The sequence below is a fragment of the Elaeis guineensis genome, chromosome 4 (assembly GCF_000442705.2).
Source record: "Elaeis guineensis isolate ETL-2024a chromosome 4, EG11, whole genome shotgun sequence".
Lineage (NCBI taxonomy): Eukaryota > Viridiplantae > Streptophyta > Magnoliopsida > Arecales > Arecaceae > Elaeis > Elaeis guineensis.
The window spans coordinates 16,593,035-16,613,610 of record NC_025996.2 but is presented as its reverse complement, the minus strand read 5'-3'; the positions used below and the strand labels follow the sequence as shown (position 1 = coordinate 16,613,610).

Below are 20,576 nucleotides of genomic sequence, written 5' to 3'. Positions count from 1 at the left end.
TGTAAGGATACATGATTATCGGCACAGATTAATTAAGAATGATTTCCATCTCTAGGATCTGTGATCTTAGAAGTCGAGGTCATCTCAGACTTGCAAGAATGTTTCGCCTGTCTTGCTATTCTGACCCGTGACCCGGAAGGCGAACGTGAAGGGACTAACCTGAATAACACTGTTTCGGCCATTCATTTGACAACCGGACAGGATGTGATCACAATTCACTCCAAAAAGAAAATATCACTTATCACGACCTCAGTGTAATCTTCAGATTGATGTGATCGGCTTAGAAACTTCCCGGTCGTGAAACACGACGCTTCCGCTTGGAAAGCCAGTCAAGCACGACAACAAAGGCTTCCCATGGTTTGTATGATGATGCATATTGAGCGTTACGGTTTCCATGCTATCATTCAGTTTAAAAGAAACCATTCAATGATCAAAACCTGGAGGGTCCAGAACAACAACAATTCTCACTCCTCAGCTCTCACTACTACGAGATGGCACGACAATGGAACAACAGAAAGCGCTCGTTTAACACTTTGTCAAAATATTGGAAAGATGTGTTAAGTCTATAAACACCCCAATCATCATTTACCACAACTGACATACAGTGACACCAAAGTTCCCATCTCTAGATCAGTGGAATCACAAGAAACTACCAAAAATCACAAAACTGTAATCTGGTTACATTTAAGGCCACCAAAACTAATATCTAATCTTCTTCATTCTGCTGTTCATCCTTGACAAGCTTGATCATATCATCGATCCTCAGAATGGTAATGGCTGCCTCAGTTGCAAACTGCACCCAAAATATTTGGCAAGAATCTTAACAATTGAGACAATAAAATAGAGTTATAGTACTCATGCACTGGAAGAAAAGCAATGGAGGTATTTCCACAAGAGACTGTTCCCCCAATTCACAATCCAACATAGCAGGGTTATGGAACAAATTGGTTGCCATACGGTTCAGTTACTTTTTTCAACAACTACGGTAACTGGAGTTGCGATCAACTAGCGGCATCACAGCGCACCTCATTTTTATGCATCATCCCTTTTTGATTTTTCATGGACAAATTTGTCTGTGAACAAAAGCCCACTAATCCTTGATCGTATAACATCATCAACTCAAAATATTTTCCTTACCTGTATTATCTTCACTTTGCTCATGGCAGGCTCAATAACTCCAGCTTCCAGGTTATTGCGGATTGTACCCTTTGATAGGTCTAGACCCATACTACAAAAAAGTAAAAGGAGAAGGCGTCAATGAAAGTTGCAACCCTTTGATAGGTTAGACCCATACTACCAAAAAGTAAAAGGAGAAGGTATCGGTGAAATTTGCAAAGCAGTAAACGTTACAATAAAAGGGGCAGCATATTCTTCAGAGAATCTTCACATGACCGAAAAAATTGCATCTATACAAACAAGTCCACTAGATTTTTTGAGCATCAATTAAATGAATTCAATGCAATATGGAAAAAAAGCATTAAAGAAAAGGCACTCTTGCAGACACAAGGCAAAAGATGCAAGTGTTTCCATCAAGTTCAATCAATGAGATTATCAAGTTGTTTGTATAATTTTATTATCTCACGTACGTGTTCCAGGGAGAAAAATCACAGAATAGATTTTGCTGCTGTCAGATAAGGTTCCTTAACCACCAAGCCTCGTAACTTTTCATACAACATCAAGCCTTTTAATTTTTGAATTCTTTATGTAAGTAGTCTGATATGCTTGAATTTGCTTTATCAATATAACATGGGACTAACATATTATTATAAATAAGAACGAACTAGCAAATTGAATTTTTTGGGTGGCGTTATGATGCTTAAAAATACCTTGAAAGGTGCTGCTTGTCTGCTTTTGTTTGGGCAGTATGGTGGTAAGCCCGAAGTTTGGCAACTAATTCAGTCGCATCTTTTGCAGCATTCACAGCAAGTACCTGTGGCCCACAAGTTTATGCTTCTATTTCAATCAAAGAAGGGAAAAAAGAAAAGACATTTATTCACAGATGCAACCATAGAAAACCTTAGGTATTATCAGAAGAGACTCAGCAAATTCTGCAATTGCCAACTGCTCTCTAGATCCCAAAGTTGTAGCAAGGTACTCGAGGTATACAGACAACGCAGCCTCTACTGCGCCACCGCCAGCAACAACCTACATCACCAATTTATATGAGAAACTGTTGTAGTATTGAATGATAAAATTATGATTTGATATTTCGGGTTCATGTATACCACTAAATCTTTAATAACCTCTCAACAAAGCAGTTCTTAAAATAATCCAAAGGTTGAAATATACACTGGAAGCAAGGTCACAAGAAATGTTCCCTTTTTGATCTCGAGTTCTAAACTGAAAAGGATATCATCTGTTCTATCTATTTCACAAACAACACTGAGTGTAATCAACAAGGGGCATGCCCTTTTTAAATAAAATTGGACACCAAATACGGAAATGTAATCATTTTGAAAAAGCAAATTTTCTATTTTATTACCTCTCAATCAATCAGATTCTCAATGAGGAAATGATGTCTAGCCAATTATCTTTTGGTATTTAGAACACAGAGAACCAAAAATTCTGAAAAACAAATCAATATCAGGTTTACCATGTTAGACTCGAGGGTCCTCTTCACGATGGACAATGCATCATGCAATGATCGATCCATCTCATCAAGCATGAAGTCATTTGCACCTCTAAGTATCAAGGAAACCTGAGGAAGAAGAAAAGAAAAAAATATTAATGCCACACATTACTCCAGAAATGGATTTCAGTAAACAGGCTCTAAGTCAAAGATAAAGATTAAGCAACAATCACTAACCGCGCTTGTATTTTTAGTGCCCTTCACCAGAATTACATCATCATCAGCAATTCGTTCCTCCACAACTTCATCAGCATATCCTAGAAATGATGAATCAAAAGTTTCCTCTCCTTCCATGTCAGCAAATGTGGACACCTGTAGGGTAAAAATTTCTAATTTTAACAAATTAACCTGATACCGGACTCAAATTCAAGCACATGAATGATGGATTAGGGTAATGCATTTAAGTAAAAACTGAAGTGTTTTTTCCTTATGGGTAATGACAAAGTCGATACGTATTTGTGCTTTTTCTTTTTTCCTGTGAATATAGGCATTTACGTTTACAGAACATGCAAGTGTTGTAGGCAAACTGTGATAACAAAGCCCAGTTTAAAAAGCAGCATAATTGTGATCTTTTTTCCAAAAAAAATGTACCAAAAAGCAACCATGCAAAGGTGTTCCATTTAGAACATATTGCTTTAGGACATATATGGTAAAGAACATAAAAAATTCAATAGTCATGAACGTTAATGATGAAATTGCAGGAATACCAAAACCAAGGGGTTAACAGACATAATAGCTCTCTATTCCTCACAAGAAAATACAGATGGCAACTGGACCTTTTTTCAGGCACCTTCATGCAGCAATGTCATCTATATTACATTTGTTTCAAAAAATAACTATAGAATGCAACTCAACCTTTTTTTGCTTCACTCTTTTCTCCTCCGGAGGAGGAAAAACATTACGGTTGAATCTTTAAAATTTATGGGTTCGATTAAATCAATTAAAATCAGAAGTTCAATAATTTAGAAGACCCTATTACATGCTCTATTACTCCAACTGATGGGTGTTCAGTTGCATAATCTGTGATATATTTGCATTATGAAGAATTTTCATTCCAGAGACATCTCTGATGGCATAGTAGATAACCCTTCTACAACAGCATTGGCTAATCTTGCCAAAGGCAAACAAGTAAGCCATTAGGCTGATAACATTGTTGGTAATTGTTGATAATAGCATGGCCTAGGAAACCATGCTGAGGACATAAGATGGCCAAAATTCTTGGCAGAAGGTATTGATCATCTTCAAAGATGTATAATGGATATATCATACCATCAAACAACACTCCACCCCCTGACACACAGTCTGCTCTCTCAAACCTGCTGAACCCATAAACATAATCCAATGCCCAGTAGCATTGAGTTCCTCTCCACCATTGGTTTATCACATCCAATAACTTCAAATGCGCAGTCAATGAAAATTCCGAGGATATTATTGCCATTAATTCATATTCCAAGGACAATTGTTTAAAACTATTTAGTACAAGAAAGGAAAATAGCTAACAACTTGATCGTTGTTTATCTAATTAAGTGATTTGTTACCTGATGAAGAGATATTGACCATTAGTTTTTAAAATTTAATTGCCTACCCAAAAGTCATTTTCCCATGATTTTTGATTTGTAAACTGCTCTTAAGCAATTTTTATCTTAAATTATTATATTCATCATATTTTAAAATAAAGAATTTGCAAGAATAATTCTACAATTTATTAAAGTATCAATTCTAGTTCAAGGGGATATCAACAAATAAAGCAAGATATTATATTATTCAACACTCAAGCAGGCACATATTAATTGTTTTGCAAAGAAAATCTAAAAAGAAGCAAAGATTTAGAAGGCAAGGTGCCCTTAAGGTAAGCCACATGAGGATCAACATCCTGCATTGTTGGACTCAAGAAAGGCTAAACCGGTACCGGCCGGTACCGTACCATACCATACTGGTATTAAAAAACAAAAGGAAAGAGGGAAACCCCCCACCCACCGACACTATATAAAAAAAAGGGCCGAACCGGTCAACCATACTGAACTGGGCGGTTCAGCCTGGTTCGGGCCCTGATTCGAAAATCAAAACTGAACCGGACCGTTTCCATGCTGGTTCGGCTTGGTACGGGCCGAACCAGATGGTTCGGTCTGGTTCAGTGAACCATGGTTGGACTGACATCTAATACCATGGACATGCTAGTTATGACAAAGATAAAGTCTGCCTAGCGATCTTGAAAATCTCAATGTAAGAAATCTAGGTACTCCTCATAAAGCTTACCATGTAATCAACCTTATCGATGTTCTCAAGCCAATAAGCAACCACCACTCAAAAAAGATAACATTTGTTATTCGGTAAAAACCACCATGGTGTAGATTTTTCAAATATTTGAAAGTGAAATCTTAAAAACATTAGAAACTCTACGTAACCTCAAGATATTTTACCTGAATTTTCTTCTTTTATACATACATACCCTCTTACCATGTAACAAACATAACAAATTTATTACTTCAAAATAGGGAAAAAAAATCACACTAGACACTCTCCTTAGAAAAAGGCATTAAAAATCCATGGTAAATTAAACTATGAAAACATTTCCAACAAGATTTTAAAGGATAAAAAGTATAGATGAAATGGAAAAAACGTATTTAATTGTTTTGTCAATTACCTACATAAATAGATCTACCATGCTATAGTAGTGCATTCAAGAACATGATTTCCAGAATATGTCATTAAACAAAATAACAAAACTGGCATAGCATCTGCAGAATTATTTAAAATGAGAGCATCTATCATGCAGAAGTAAAAAATATGCAGAACAAATGTAAAATGAAAGCAATGCACGCCCATATTTCCAAGAATGCAATCCAACTTTCAAAAATCATCAAAATTTGTATCTGTAACAGAAAGAATGGAAAAATACCACAGTTGCACCAGTGGCCTTGGCAACATGACGCAAATCCTCTTTGCGAACACGTCTCACAGCAATAGCCCCAGCCTCCACAAAATACTGCAATAGCATTGATGTAAAAACATTTGACATAAAAGCATCATCACCAAAGTAAGTATGTTTTCATGTCATAGATCATGGAGGCAAAAGCTAAAAGGTCATGCTACAGCAGCATGGATATCCATCCAAGTAAAATAGCAGATACCAAGTCTGCATTTACAAGCTCTGCAACAAAACAGCACTCAAGAATGGCATAACTCATCTAAACAAATAATAGCGCACATGGAGAAGGGAGATTTAGCAAGGAGGCATTGGATGCATGTGTGCATGCACGAGAGAGAGAGAGAGAGAGAGAGAGAGAGAGAGAGAGAGAGAGAGACCAAATGGACAAGAAGTAAAGATGTAACTAAAAGAAGAGGAATTCAACAAAGATTGGATCGAAAACAATGTCCTTTTTGATCATTTGCAGAACTGAACAAAAGTAGAAAAGAAAGATTAGTGAGAGGAGAAAAAAGTAGTTTTTTCCTCTCACCAAAAAGTAAAATGCAAGAATGGCTGCCACTGGGTAATAATAACATGCAAATGACATTTATAATTATCAACAACTTGTACAATTGGTGCATACTAGCATAGCAACTCAAGTCATGCCCAACAATATTCATAGCTTCCATGGATTGTGTCACAGTAAGCATCATTGCATTTCTTTAGCATATATTATTCTAGGCATACCATTGAAGAGATTGACAGAAGAGAAGTTCAACCCAGTGAAGCAATTTCTACAACTAGGATCAGAATCAAAAACATATCACATACCTAGGCAACCTAGCCAAATTCAATTGTATAACAGAACTGTTGCCGATTTCAGAAAAAATGTATGCACAAGAATGCAAACTCCAATAGAAAGACGCATATTCATACATGCGTATTTGCAGAGAGAAATAACTAAAGAAAAAACATGCCTTTAGTGACATATCATCAATTCCTTTGGTAGTCAATACAACATTAGCTCCTGCTTTTCTAATTTTTTCGATTCGCTCTTTTGTTATGTCAGCTTCTCTGCAAAAAGAGAAAGGTTATTAAGGTTCCTGGTAATGTAATGACAAGCTGAATAAAGAAGTAAAGAAGCGTGCATGAATTAATTTACTAAAAAGGGCAGTTCTAGAGACTTCAGATAAGAAATACTCAGCATAGCTAATACAGCCAACCAGGGGCTGCAATATTTATAGCGAAAATTTGGCAAGAAATATAAATCAAAGAAGATTGAGGAGAGACTTAAATTGATCACCTGTCAAAATGTTTCATAACAACCTATCAGATTAGTGTAATTCCACAATCATCAATGAAGTTCTCCCCTATCCATGGATGTTTGGTTGTTTTCACTACAAAATCCTTTCACAAGGACAAAGGTACCAAAGAAACATGTGGAACATGCCCAAAAAATAAAAATAATAATAAATACCACAGTGACCTTGGTGGCTCAAGTTCATGCTTGGACATTACTCTGCTATGATATACTCAGCTTGCATTACCATCATAGATCTCCCCTGATCGTAGTTATAACCATGACTTTAAGCCTTGCCCCTGAGGGTCAGATTTATGAATTCTAGTTCACCAAGCATTCCTATTTAAGGATTCCTTTTATGTTTTTTTTTTTTTTGAGCCTTTTCAATTCACAACATAGTGGATATAATTAATTAAATTTAACTTCTCTTTCTGAAATTAATGGCTTGTCCGTGCCAGATAATATTGAGTTACGTTAGCTCATTAAGATTGCAATAAGATAGAACTATCGTGTGCTATCTCATATATTTTTGTGTTGCTTCGGTGTGTTACATTATATATTTTTGTGTTGCTTCACAGTTTGTATTCACAGTAAACTACAATCCAATTGTGGCAGAGCTTGAAAACTTCTTGCTACTGATCTCCACCCATAGAAGAATGATTCTGCCAGTAGCGTGGCCTGCCACACAGGGACACGGCCCTTCATTCCCAGTGCAGTTTGGAGTTCAGTGGTTTTGCAATAGGCTTTGCCAAGTTGTATATTGTCATATTATCATCCATGGTAATACTTACTCCAATATAAGATGATTCAGCAGTGCAAGATAGACAGCACTAACAATAGATTTGTTGAGAAAAGAGACAGAAATGTACATATTACGTAATGCATGCATAACTTGCCGAGCAAAAGCTGCGAACAACTTTTTCTAAAACAGGTGCAGGACAAAAATTTAATGCAAGCACAAGAATAATATTCGAGCTAAAAATCACCTTTGACGAATTTTTTCAAGTTCTCTAGGATCAGTGACCAGGACTTGAATACCCATTTGCATTTTTGTCTTCTGGAGATTAAAATCAAGACATGCGATTCTTGCAGGAGCAACTCTAGTAGGCATTCCTTGAGCTGCACGGCCTGTATTTAAAGCATAGCCATTAAGCAAGTAGCTATCTTTGGCACTTTTTCCATGAGCTTTCAAGATATTTATGCCCTGCATAAAGGGAGAAAATAAAAAGGCAAGGTAATTGTATCAGAACAGAGGTACAAGATAATACAAAAGCAAGCCAGCAACCATGGCCATCATGACAACTCTAGATTAGGTATCATGAATTCAAACATTTAAAATGTGAGATTCTAGGATCTTCATACACAGGCAACTCAAAACTTAAAAAATTACAGGCTACTGGATAATACAAAAAGGAAAACAAAATTATCGGATCTTTGAATATTTGAAGTTTGGCCCAAGAAACATTAAAAACAGTATACAGGAAAACCATTTACTTAGATACACAAATGAATGAGATATCATCCAAAGATCTAGCCTGAAGAACTTGAGCTCATTCAGGATGAATCAGATTCTGTAGTGTTCATATCAATAAGCATCATCTCAAAAGGCACAATGTGAACCAAGAAAAAGACCGCAATTCTTTAGGTACTAACCTTAATCGGATATTTTACTTCTCCCCTCGCATTTGTAGTCTTCACAGCTTGAACGGCATCTACAACCTAAAAAGAGTAAAACGATGAAGCCACAGCGACAGAACAAACAGTTCCCAAATACTGAACATAAAACAACCCAACTGAACTTATGCTCAAGCCTTAGGTCTACAAAGAAATGACAGAGCCCCATGTTCTGTTAAGATAGAAATTATGCTTCTCTTCTTGGCAAGCCAAGGTTTCCAGGCAGATGACATCCAGAGCAATAAGATCCAAACCATGACTGTGTTCCTAAAGGGTTGGTTTCTTGAACATGAACTAAATGTAACACTAGATATAACTAAATGTATCATTTAGAACAATAACAAGCCTTCGCATTATAATACATGAGTCCACCATGAGCAATGCAGGTGTCAGGAATCTTTTTTCATTTTCCTTTATTGTAGGGAACCCAGCTTGGGGGCAGGGCTCTGAGAGGTGCTCTAATGCAGAACCTTTTTGTTTCTTTTGTGAACACAAGATCTGTGAAGGAGTGCATGAGAAATGGGGAATGCATCAATTTTTTTCCCTCAGGAAATGCTGAAGCGAAGGCTTTAGACTTTGGCGGTCAACCATGTGAAGCAGGCCTCCAAGCCTTTGCCATTATATATGGTAGAAGATACTTTCTTTTTAAATAATTTGTTCTATGGTTTTGGTTTCCAAACCCCAATAAATGAAACTGAAGCAAGTCCCTTGCCTCTCTCCTCTATGCTTTCCCACTTTAGGAAAATAAGCATATGTCAAACACTACTACAATTAAAGCAGGATTATTTTAAGGGATCCAACTCTCACAGTATGTCAGAAAAAAAAAAAAACACATTATCTCACGGCCACCAAAACATGCACAGAACTATTTCATAAGGTCATATATCTTGCTCAAAACACAAGGTGAAACAATTGCATTAAGCTCACCAAATTTGCAAAGAAATCACTGTCACTGCCGATTAATTTTGAAGACATGCTTGTCTTTGCACAGTTTATGAGGGAATCTTTTCCAAGCTTTTCAACCTGAAGATGCATACATTTATTATTGAGTATGTGAGAACATTGCATAAGCTTTTGATTAAATTTAGAAAGAATATGAATGTGGATACCAATATATTAATTAGTCAAAGAAGTTAATACCTTTACAGCCAGTTTTTCCTCGACATACTTGCAGGCTTCTCTCATTGCAAGCTGATTGACAACAAAGTGGCATCAACACATGCTAGAGACACAAAATTATACCTTCAACTGGACCGACTATAACCATAACCGTAAGATAGGAAATTAAGTAATAGGAGCATGAAAATCCAAAAATATAGAAATTGAACAGTGTACGCATATCATCAATCAAAAGTACAAAACTCACCCTGTAGCCACTGATTATAGATGTTGGATGAATCTTGTTTCTTACAAGATCATTTGCTCTCTGCAGCAAAATATAAATATGGAAAGATGTCAGAATACTGAATGATGTTCCCAAATGGCTTATAGTACTACAACTGGTACCATAGTTGCATCATAATCTGAACCATAAGATCTTGTTGCACATCACCTTAAGCAGCTCTGCAGCTACAATAACCACAGATGTTGTCCCATCTCCAACTTCTCGATCTTGAAGCTCAGCCAGCTCAACAAGAACCTAGCATCCCAAAGCAGAAGCAGATATAGTGAATTTAAATCAGTGAATATAAGCAGGGAATGATACAGTTTAGAAGTAAGAAGGATGATCATGTCTTGGATTATCTACCTTGGCAGCTGGATGCTCAACTTCTAACATTTTGAGTATTGTCGCACCATCATTAGTAATTGTCACATCACCAATGTCATCAACCAGCATCTGGATGGTTCCGTATGCAAGAATTAAGTTTCCAGCATTAAAAAAAAAATTTATTAGCAAACTGATTTATATAAAAAACATATATTGAGTACACGAGAAGGTCTTTCTTAAATGCAATAACCTTGAAATGATACATGATATCTCAACCTAGATGCACATCAGCATATTCCAAATAAAGGACTCATAAAGAAAAGATAAAGATAGATTCTTGAGACATATGCAACAATACATATTATATGTGACATGCAATTTTTCCAATGACCAAGCTTCCCAAGTCACTTCACAGCCAAAAAAATTTGAATGCAGAATGCACATCAATTCAACTTCCATGATACCAATAAAGGTTCCAGCCCCTCCACACTTCTAATTCATGTTCTATCTGTGCTACTGAATTGTTGGCAGCTACCTTGAAAACTGAGTCAATACAAATTAAAGATGTTATGTACACCAGAGGGTTGGGAGAGATCTTGCAGTGGAAGGAGGCACATGAATTGAGGCATACAAGATGTTTCAAATTAACACAGAATCCAGTCAGATTAAAGGACACGGTTGACACTAGAGTTCAGACCATATGTCCAGGTATCCATACCAACTTTGCTTGTCTGTTAGGGAGATGGATGGTCTTAGAATTCAAGAATAAATTGGAAAAGAAAAGATTGAACAAAGGTAATGAATGTCAAGACCAAGGACAAGAATTCAAAGATAGAGGAAAAGGACAAAAATGAGGAAACTTAAGAAGATAAATGGGCAAAAATGTAAGAAACAGAGATAGATAAGAAGGTAAGACTAATAGAAAGGTGTAAACAAAAGAATCAAAGATATGGAAGGGATAAAATGAAAGAAAAGGGAGAAACTAGAATAGGACAACTCTCAGTGAGAAGTGGACCTGATTAGAGAAACTTGACAAAGTGCGAAAGAAAAGATTTTATTCGAAAAAATAGATATTATGATAATATCAATCTTGTTCACCCACCATATGAATTTTAAACAGAGCAAATTATTGAAAGATATCCTCATAGTTTACCATTGCATGCTAGTCCTTATTTACTATGGTCTTTCATACAAGGCGCCTATTGTTAGGGTTCATTTTGAATAAAAATGCCTTCTCAAAGGGTTGGACCACTAACTTCATCATAATGTAAAGCATCCAGCAAGCTGACTAGGTTTACCCTATCTTGTCTAGGTTCTAGACATTTAACTCCTGCATGTTTACTTTTCCAACTAAACATGAATAATTGTTCTCAATAACATCAGCAATTAGACATTCATCATAAGAATACCCAAGAAGAGGCTCATAACTGACCTATGGCATAGAATTCTACCACTAGAACTTCCAATTCTCCATAACTAAACATTGAACTAGTTATTGCCTGCTCTTATCCACAATAAACAGCACAAACTTTTTAAATCTTATTTCTTCCCTAAAGCCCAGCTTTTTCTCTCTTTTTAAGCAGCAAAAGGAAAATAAGAAGTAGACTATTAAACTTAGCTTTAAACTATTATAAGGATGAGAAATTGGCCCCTCTGACTGAACTGGAAGGGCATGATGAAAGCATTCTTAGATGATGAGCTTTTCAAATGTCTCAAGGTTGGTTTTATTATTTTATATGTCTTCTTTCATCATTATCTCCTACACAATGGCTAAATATTCCAAATGCAGAGTCCCATTTAATGGTCCACCATTCTATTCAAATCTTATTACTTTATATATCTTCTTTCATCATTAGTTCCTAAGCAATTGCCAAATATTCCAAAATATAGAGTCCCATGTAATCATCCACTATTCTATTCAAATCTTATTTACTCCTCTTCTATGGCCCTTCAACAAAATCTAAAGTAAAGTTTGATATGAACCTTCTGAAATTTTCCAAATTCAACTGTAATTTGTCTATCAAAATATCAATAGGATATTATGCCACGCCAATAACCTTACATTTATTGGAGTCACAGCATCTTCTCCTTTACTTTAAACTTCATGAGAGAAATAGAAAGAGAAAAATGGAAGAATGCCATAATCAGAAAAATATGATACATGCGTACAATGCAAGAACGAAAAAAATCCACATGTGCTACTTATGCTCGTGTGAGTGAATTCCCACATAAAAGGACATCATCTAAACCCAATCAAAATAAAATAAAAGCGATAGAAACCAAGAAAAATACACATTTCCGTACATTGTATAACAAAATTTCTGGGCTGGGAGGAAGAACACAATAAAACCATTCTGAAAATCAAAACATGTCCCCACCCGTTGTCCTAAAGAACATTTTTTCCTAAGCTGTTGAGGCGCGGCTTCATAACACAAACCACAAGTTGCCATCTTTAAGAATCCAATGCCATGCAAATCGGCAACGCAGCAGACTCCTCATCATGACAACCCTAAATTTCTCGAACCCAACAACTAAAAGTCTTTCTTTTCACCAAAAAACAAATCAAAGGGTGATGACCGCGGAATCTAAAAATAGACTTACCTTGTCAAGACCGACCGGACCGAGCGACGACTTGACAATGTTGGCAACCGCCTGGCACGCCACCACTGCAGCCACAAGAAATGGAAGATATGATCCAAAGCAAAGGACCGAAAAGTGGAGCTATTCCGGTGGATAGCCCAAAGGTTTGAACCAAATCGCGATATCTAGGCGAAGAAGAGTACCGTTCTGGGTGCGGACATCTTGGCCGGACTGGCGTTCTCCGAGGATATCGAGAGTCTGGGCCGCGATCGCCATTACGATAGCTCGGAAGGGAGGTGGCTCCGACGAAAACCCTAGTTCTGCGCTTGGAAGTGGGAAATGACAGGGTTCAGCGGGGACGAGGGTCTGGAGAGTTCGAGAGGGAGGTTGGCGCTTATGGTGGGTTTTGGATTCTTGGCGTTAGGGTTGAGGACCTAGGGGCCTGAGAGGTAGTAGAGTGCAACGCCAATTGTAGAGACTCCTGATAGCAACGCTTGCATAATTGGTAGAAACCATCGTGGCTCACCGTCACAACTCGTGGGGTGGGACACGCGTAGATGATCCAATGCCAGGGCGTGAAGTGCGGTATCGGATAAATGTCACCGAACCGGTCCGGTTTTCCAACTTGGCCCGTAAGAAGCCTACGAGATCCCGGATCCGTCTAGTTTTCTCTTTCTACTAGGAAATTCTGTGCACCGTGAAAAAATCTGAGGTGCCGTACACCGTTGCCGTCTTATTAATTTATATAATTATTATTTTTTATTATATTTAATATTTATAATTTTAATTTTAATTTAAAATTTTGAATGATGAAAATATTTTTATTCTTTAAAAAAATTATAACATCTATATTCATATTATGACATTCTATATCCAAAAAATTATAATTTTTATCCATAAAATATCATAATATAATGCAGGATATTATAATATGTGCAGGATATCATAATTTTTTTCAAAAAATATAGATATTTTTATCGTTCAAAATTTACAAACGAAAAAATAAAACTGCAGGCATTAAATACACGTTAGAAAATGATTGGATAAAAATATTTCTTCTATATTATGACATTTTAGATTATATTATAATATCTTGTACTATATCATGACATTTTATATGCAGAAAATCGTAATTTAATGTAGTATGTCATAATTTTTTAAATTATATTATGGCATTCTACGTATAGAAAATCATAATATGTCACAAGATATTTTAATTTTTTTTAGAAGATATAAATATTTTTATCATATAAAATTTTTAAATAAAATAATAAAATTATAAATATTAAATATATGTTAAAAAAATAATGACTACATGAATCTATCACATGAAATGATGCACTGTGTCTCGAATTTTTTACACCATATGAGGTATATAAAAAAATTTTCTTTTTTTTTTTTAATATATTTTTTTTTTCCGACAAAACGAGAAGAAAGGAAGGACATGGTTAGTTTTATTTTTAGAACACACAGCAACACTCGTTCGCAGACCCCTTGGGTTCACGCTACCAACAAATTGTATTTCACATGCATCAAGATCAACTGACAACCTCTAAATAAGAGGAGCAGGGTACTAGCCTACAGGCCGAACATCAGTTTGCAAGACTCGTTTATATTTATTTATTTATCACCATACGAAATTAAGGGTGGCAATGAGTAAGATTTGAATTGGATATTGTACTATTCATTTTCAAACTCAAACTTAATATCCTATATTCAAATCCTATCCGATATCCGATTGGATAAGAAAAAAGATATCCATTTCCACATCCAATGGATTCGGAGATACCTATAGGTAACTCATTTTCCCATACCCAACCCATATCCGTCCCATACCTATCCCATATCCAAAAAAAATAAATAACTAAAATAATTTTATACATATTATCAATCAAAATAAAATTATCAATTCAACATATAACATAATTTAAAAATCCAGATTTATTGGAATCAAATATAGAAATAGAATTACAATTTAACATATAATATATAAATAATCAAAATAATTTTATACATATTATCAACCAAAACAGAATTACCAAAACATAATTATAAACATATATATATTCAGATATGGATTCGGATATTACTCATACTCGTAGGTTCGGATCGGATTCGAGTTTGGATAGAAAACAGCACTATCCATATCCTACTACAATTTTCAGGTTTTAACCAAATCCGAACTCAAATCCGATCAAATCATATTTTTTGAATTTGATCGGATTTGGATAAGGTGCATATCCATCAGATCGAATCGATTTTGTCATCCCTATATAAAACCTATGAATGATGTCCTCGAAACAAAATGTATTGAAATAATTAATTTAATCTTTATTTTTTTTCTCCCTTGCCATGGTTAATTTTAAAAAAAACCCACCACAGTATGTTTCTGGCTGTTTGATTTATCGTGGATAGCTTTGATTTATGCACTGGCGATCAATTATAGCCATAGATGTGGGGTTGGTCTGATAAATATATTAAACTTCAAGGTCATTTTAAAATAAAGTTTGTTGCTAATTCTGCAATTATCTTGAACATTAGAGGCAATTTCGAAGGCCTCTTCTTCCTGCTCGACCTCATTCATTCCCCCCCTCCCCCCCTTCTGTTCATCTCCAGAGGTTGGTTCCTCTTTTCCCTTTTCGCTGTCATTGTGGAGCTCAAGAAGCTCTCAAAAAATTGGACCTGATCCAGATCAAGTTATCGGTGCTCACTCTCACATCCATGATCTCGATACTAAGCTTTTCTCCCTCGAGATGTCCAAGATCGAGGCTTCTACCTTGATCTCTTTAATATTTATCGATGCCAAGCTCAATAGCAACCACCTCTGAAACTACAACGGCATGCCGGCATCGCAGCTATGCATGCTCTCAATATCTATTTTGTTGGCCTTTTCTTCCATTGAGAAGGGCCAACCTCCTCGACAATGGCCTCGGGTTTTCCATTGAGAAAGGCCAACCTCCTCGACAATGGCCTCGGCTCCAAAACTACCAACACAAGTGTCACCGTCAATGGCCTCTTGGGTTGCCATTTTCATCCTGATGACCATATTGGCAATGTCCTAAAAGATCAGTTGGTACTATGCTGATAATGTCCCTCTCTCCATCATAGGTTGCTTCATTATGATCTGGAGCTATGCTCCACACGACCTCCTTCCATTGGAGTTATTGCAGGAAAATCTCTCTATTTTGTTATTTTGTGCTCTTCCCATGCAGGAGACCAAATGATAAGATCAAACTTCGAAGTTTAGCTTTTTTGTTTTTTTCCCCAAACAGCGACCATATAATTGAAACCTTGTGTATTTTTGAAGCTTTTTCCAGCATCTACGTTTCAACAACTCCTCATATCTTATCAAGTGCATCACAGTCATCATATGGTGATAGATTGTTGATGTGCACGTAGCAACAATCTACCAACCATCGTTCAAGAATAAGCTCCTTCATCCACATTCCTTCCTCTGCATCAGCAAACAATCTACAACCTACCCCTCCCCCACCCTCCTCTCCCTATCTTTATACATGTTTTAGTGCATGCTTGCAGGTAATTCTGTAATTGTACGTACATAACAATTTTATATTCCTTGTCTGGTAATATAATGCATATAATAATTATTTATAAATGTACTCAGAAAGGCGCCCTTACACTTCACCGCTTGCGTAAGATTGCAGCCATTTGTCTAACCAGGTACCTTTTTTGCCTTTCTTTTTTTAGCAATGTGTATGATATAACTATTTATCAACCCGACAAACTATAAATCCTAAGGGATATTTATTTTAAGGTTTTTGAATGAACTTTGGGTTCAAAAGTTATGCATTATGATGTAACGGAGCAACGTGACCAACGGGAAGGAGAAAATTTCATATGAAGTCGGAGTTTTCTACAAAAGCAGAATCTCAGAAATGCATACATAAGGATGATAAGATATTTGGATGTTATATTAAAACAATGGATATGTTCCACCTATGCAAAGATATCTCTTTATTTGATGCCAGAGCCCCAAACTTACGATGATCGTATAGAAATCGATAATATTTCATAACACTTAAAAATAAAAATTATAGAAGTCAAAGTGCACGATAGGATGGAGTCACACCCTTAAACATTGCCGTTATTTATAGACTGGAGTCTCAGTGCATGTAATGCGTATGAAATAGTTTGTGGAGTTCCTAAGCCAGTGTATATAATGTAAAAGAACTCCTTGGCTAAAGAAAAAGAAATTTTAAATAGTAAAAATAGGAATGAGAGTCAACATGCAGTCCACCAATGAGTCTCTTGGTCGAGGAGATGCCTTACAAGATTTTTGTCATTGCATGGGAAATGCATGGAGCCTAGCTCGGTGAGAGATAAAAGACATAAAAAGAATTGCATTCATTATATTTAAAAACGAAATGAAAATCTATCAAAAAATGGATTTCCTAGATGTTGGGATTGTACCCTTGAGCAGTCATTTTACAATATCAGAGATTAGATTGGACATTCCTACTGTATCCTGAGAAAGCAAAGCTATTGTGTACAAGATGACTGCAGGATAACCGCTATCAAGTGAAGAACATGAAATCGGGAGTGCCAGGTTACCATAGTTAGTATAGTGGGTCTGCGTCTCCTTACATCTCACTTTGATAAAAACACCAATCTATCTTATTGGCAAAATTCTGACAAAGATCTACATTCAAATCTTACCAAGAGCCTGTTTGGATAATGCAGTGGGATTGGGCAAAATTTACCGTTAGATTCGTAGACTGGGTCTCCTATTTAAGAATGACTCGTCTCAACACAATACCTCCCAGTTCGAACCCATTGGTTTTTTTGTGTATACAGGCCAACGGTCCACAAATTAGGATTTAGGTTGGAACTTAGAGATGATACGGGCTGGATGGGTTAAGAGGCTGATTTAAAGAATATTCTTGTATGAATGTCTATACGGGGTATTAGTCTGGTTTATTATAGCCAGGAATACTGAGGGAGAGCTCTAGCTCTCTACAGAGCGCAATATGGCCGAGGCCCAAAACGATGCGGTTGGTCGAACGGTCCATCAAATTTGGTGATCGCATAATGTTAATGAACGGACACTGGACCAAATACGCCCTTCAAAAGATCTATCGCGGAGGACCCCACCATATCCATGGCAGAAGTGCCATCCGATCGCGCCAAGGCCCGCTTTGGATCGTTAAGTCAGTGGGCCGTCTAAATCCCCCCGGCATCCCCCACCCGCCATGGCGACCTCAACCCTCTCGTTCTCCTCCCCTTCTCCCCATCGCGACTCCACCAGCCCTCGCACCCCGCGACCCACTCCATCTCCAAGCCGACCTCGCCCTCCCCGCCACCGCCGGTCCCCCGTCGCCGCCGGGCGATCCCTGCGCCCTGGCGAGTCTCTCCGGGCCAAGGCCAACCTCCTCGCCCTCATCTCCGACCAGCACCGCGGCCTCCGGACGCAAAGAGACCCCTCGAAGCGAGCGGAGATCGTCGCCGCCATCGACGCACTCGCCGTCCATGGCAAGGATGCCGTCACCACGGGCTCCTCCCTCTCGGGCACCTGGCGGATGCTGTGGACCACCGAGAAGGAGCAGCTCTTCATCATCAAGAACGCCTCCCTTTTCGGCACCGAGGCCGGCGACGTCCTTCAGGTCATAGATGTCGAGAAGGGCCTCTTGAACAATGTGATCACGTTTCCTCCCTCCGGGGTTTTCTTCGTTCGGTCCTCCATTGAAGCCGAGCCCCCTCAAAGAATAAATTTTAGGTATAAAGTCACGTTTCACCCTGTTCCTTGGCTATTGCTTCAGGAATTGTGGGTTTTTTTGGGAATAAATTCTGGATTGTGATATGCCGGGTTTCTTGTTCTTGTGGCAGATTCACGAGTGCGGTTCTGAGAGGGAGCGACTGGGAGATTCCATTGCCGCCGTTTGGACAAGGATGGTGAGTGATTCTCTCTCCTTTTTTTCGCAAAAAAAATAATTTTTATATTTTTTGTCGAATTTTGAGTCAATGGATGATGCTTTTGAGTAATCTTAAGGGAGACATGCACCTAAATTGCGGAAAAGAGATTTTTTCTGTGCAGATTTTAGGAGCGATATTTGAAAAAATGCTCTGTTTGGTATCCTGTACATCCTTGGCATTACGCTTACTTGGCTCTGGACATTCCTCAACATGCTGAATTGCTGATGAAATGTTTGATGGAAGGGTGGAAAAAAAAGTAATCCTTGCATAAGTCAGGCTGATGAAATGAAACAAATATGAAGGGAAAAGTTGCTTGTGCATGTTTTTGGTTTTCATTACCAGATATCTTGATGTGATTTTTTGAAAAATGGAAAAGATACCCATTTCCAGTTCATGCCACTCATTTAAAGTTGCACAACATGTAGTGACATATGGCCTGATAAGAGAAAACATTGTAGTTGGCTAATTTTGAAAATAACTTCTATCTTACGACATGGAAGAAAATTGTTGAAACAAATTCTCTTGGTAGAAATTCTGGATCTAATCCCTCTTAACTTCTTACGTGGAACCTGCAATTTTAGAATCCTAAACATCGAACACAGAGATTAGAGTGCTACTCTGGGTTTGTGTGGAACCAGGCACAAGTATGTCAACCTTTTGAACCAAAATATGGCAGGGATACATGTTAAAGAATCTGTTTAACTATTCAATGCACGCAATTTGTCTACACGCAGATAGTTACCCTGAGAGAAGTCAATCATAAACTTGCTTCTCTGGGGATGATTCAATTTTTCCCAGTTTCGTGCTTTTGATAATCCTCACTTTAACCATCTAAAAGATAGACCAGATGATGACTGGTAACCTCTGAATGGGGCAAATATTCCATATTATTCTTTTTCAGTATCTGGATCTTGAATAGGCCTATTAGAGATCCAGACAATGGACCAAAGCAAAGGGAAAGAAAATTGTCAACTTGCTCCGGCAGTGAGAGAACAAACTTCATAATCAAAAATATTAAGATCAGGACTGAGAAGAACTGATGTTATAAATAAATACTTACTAGCTTGAACTGACATGAATGACCATTAGTTTCTGCACTAACATTCTTAAACATAATTTAGTTATACTCACATGGTTTCAGGATCTGTTAACTAGTTCACTTGACATAATTATCAGTTTCATCTCCTATTAGACAAAGTGAATTGCAAAAAAATCTCACTCTTACCACTAATTGTTGGACAGCGAAAAATCCTAGAGGCTGGAGACCAAAATATTGGTTGTCGCACCTAATTGTTTTTGACTAGATTGAATGCCTTGAATATGATGAACCACCCTATTTTCATGATTTCATAGTATTTCCCACTATTAAGGCTGCCATAATATTTACTGTTTTCATGTCAGATTTATGATATTCATGTGTGGCTGTTTTGCGTTTATCAGTATTATTAAAATATGTCTAATTTCCTGTATGTAGGTTTGAATCTGTATATCTAGATGAAGATATTCGAGTTGCAAAGGACATACGAGGGACTATTTAGTTGTTGATCGTGCTCCTTATTTTTGGAAAGAGTAAAAACGTGGAGATGGCAATCAAGTGACTGTTTAGAGTCCATTTACCTTGTCTTGAAGGTAATTTTGCTTGTAACTTCATAATTTTGTGAATAGGTATGTCTATGTCATTCTCATTACTATAACTTCATGATTTTATGAATAGGTATTACTATGTCATTCTCATTACTGCAATGGTAAAATAGCATGCTGGCATTATTATATTAGTTTCCAAATTTTGGTGGAAAAGAAGATATTATCTTGTGCATGGGATATTATCAATCTCCTGTTTTTTTGG

The 20,576-nt window shown here is 37.1% G+C and overlaps 2 protein-coding genes across 3 annotated transcripts; one reads left to right on the top strand and one right to left on the bottom strand.

Annotated features, from left to right (window-relative positions):
* Positions 1-503: 503 nt before the first annotated feature.
* Positions 504-13,240, bottom strand: LOC140857173 (T-complex protein 1 subunit alpha-like). 2 transcript variants are annotated; one of them, XM_073255716.1, is made up of 17 exons: positions 13,003-13,240; positions 12,821-12,885; positions 10,259-10,348; positions 10,064-10,150; positions 9,878-9,937; positions 9,652-9,702; positions 9,439-9,534; positions 8,491-8,556; positions 7,824-8,041; positions 6,515-6,611; positions 5,529-5,615; positions 2,807-2,941; positions 2,594-2,698; positions 2,017-2,145; positions 1,827-1,930; positions 1,138-1,228; positions 504-793 (listed from the first exon to the last, which is right to left on the bottom strand). In XM_073255716.1, the coding sequence occupies exons 1-17, from the start codon at positions 13,073-13,075 to the stop codon at positions 707-709; spliced, it is 1,641 nt and encodes a 546-aa protein (XP_073111817.1). In that variant the 5' UTR covers positions 13,076-13,240; the 3' UTR covers positions 504-706. The 2 variants fall into 2 exon arrangements, with proteins under 2 accessions (XP_073111817.1, XP_073111818.1); XM_073255717.1 differs by lacking the exons at positions 12,821-12,885; positions 13,003-13,240 and adding an exon at positions 11,023-11,026 and having other exon boundaries at positions 10,259-10,350.
* Positions 13,241-17,968: 4,728 nt separating this feature from the next.
* Positions 17,969-20,467, top strand: LOC140857171 (probable plastid-lipid-associated protein 11, chloroplastic). The gene is given in 4 exon segments (XM_073255714.1): positions 17,969-18,533; positions 18,644-18,709; positions 20,205-20,251; positions 20,254-20,467. Coding segments are annotated over 4 exon segments (687 nt in total). The 5' UTR covers positions 17,969-18,009; the 3' UTR covers positions 20,304-20,467.
* Positions 20,468-20,576: the final 109 nt, after the last annotated feature.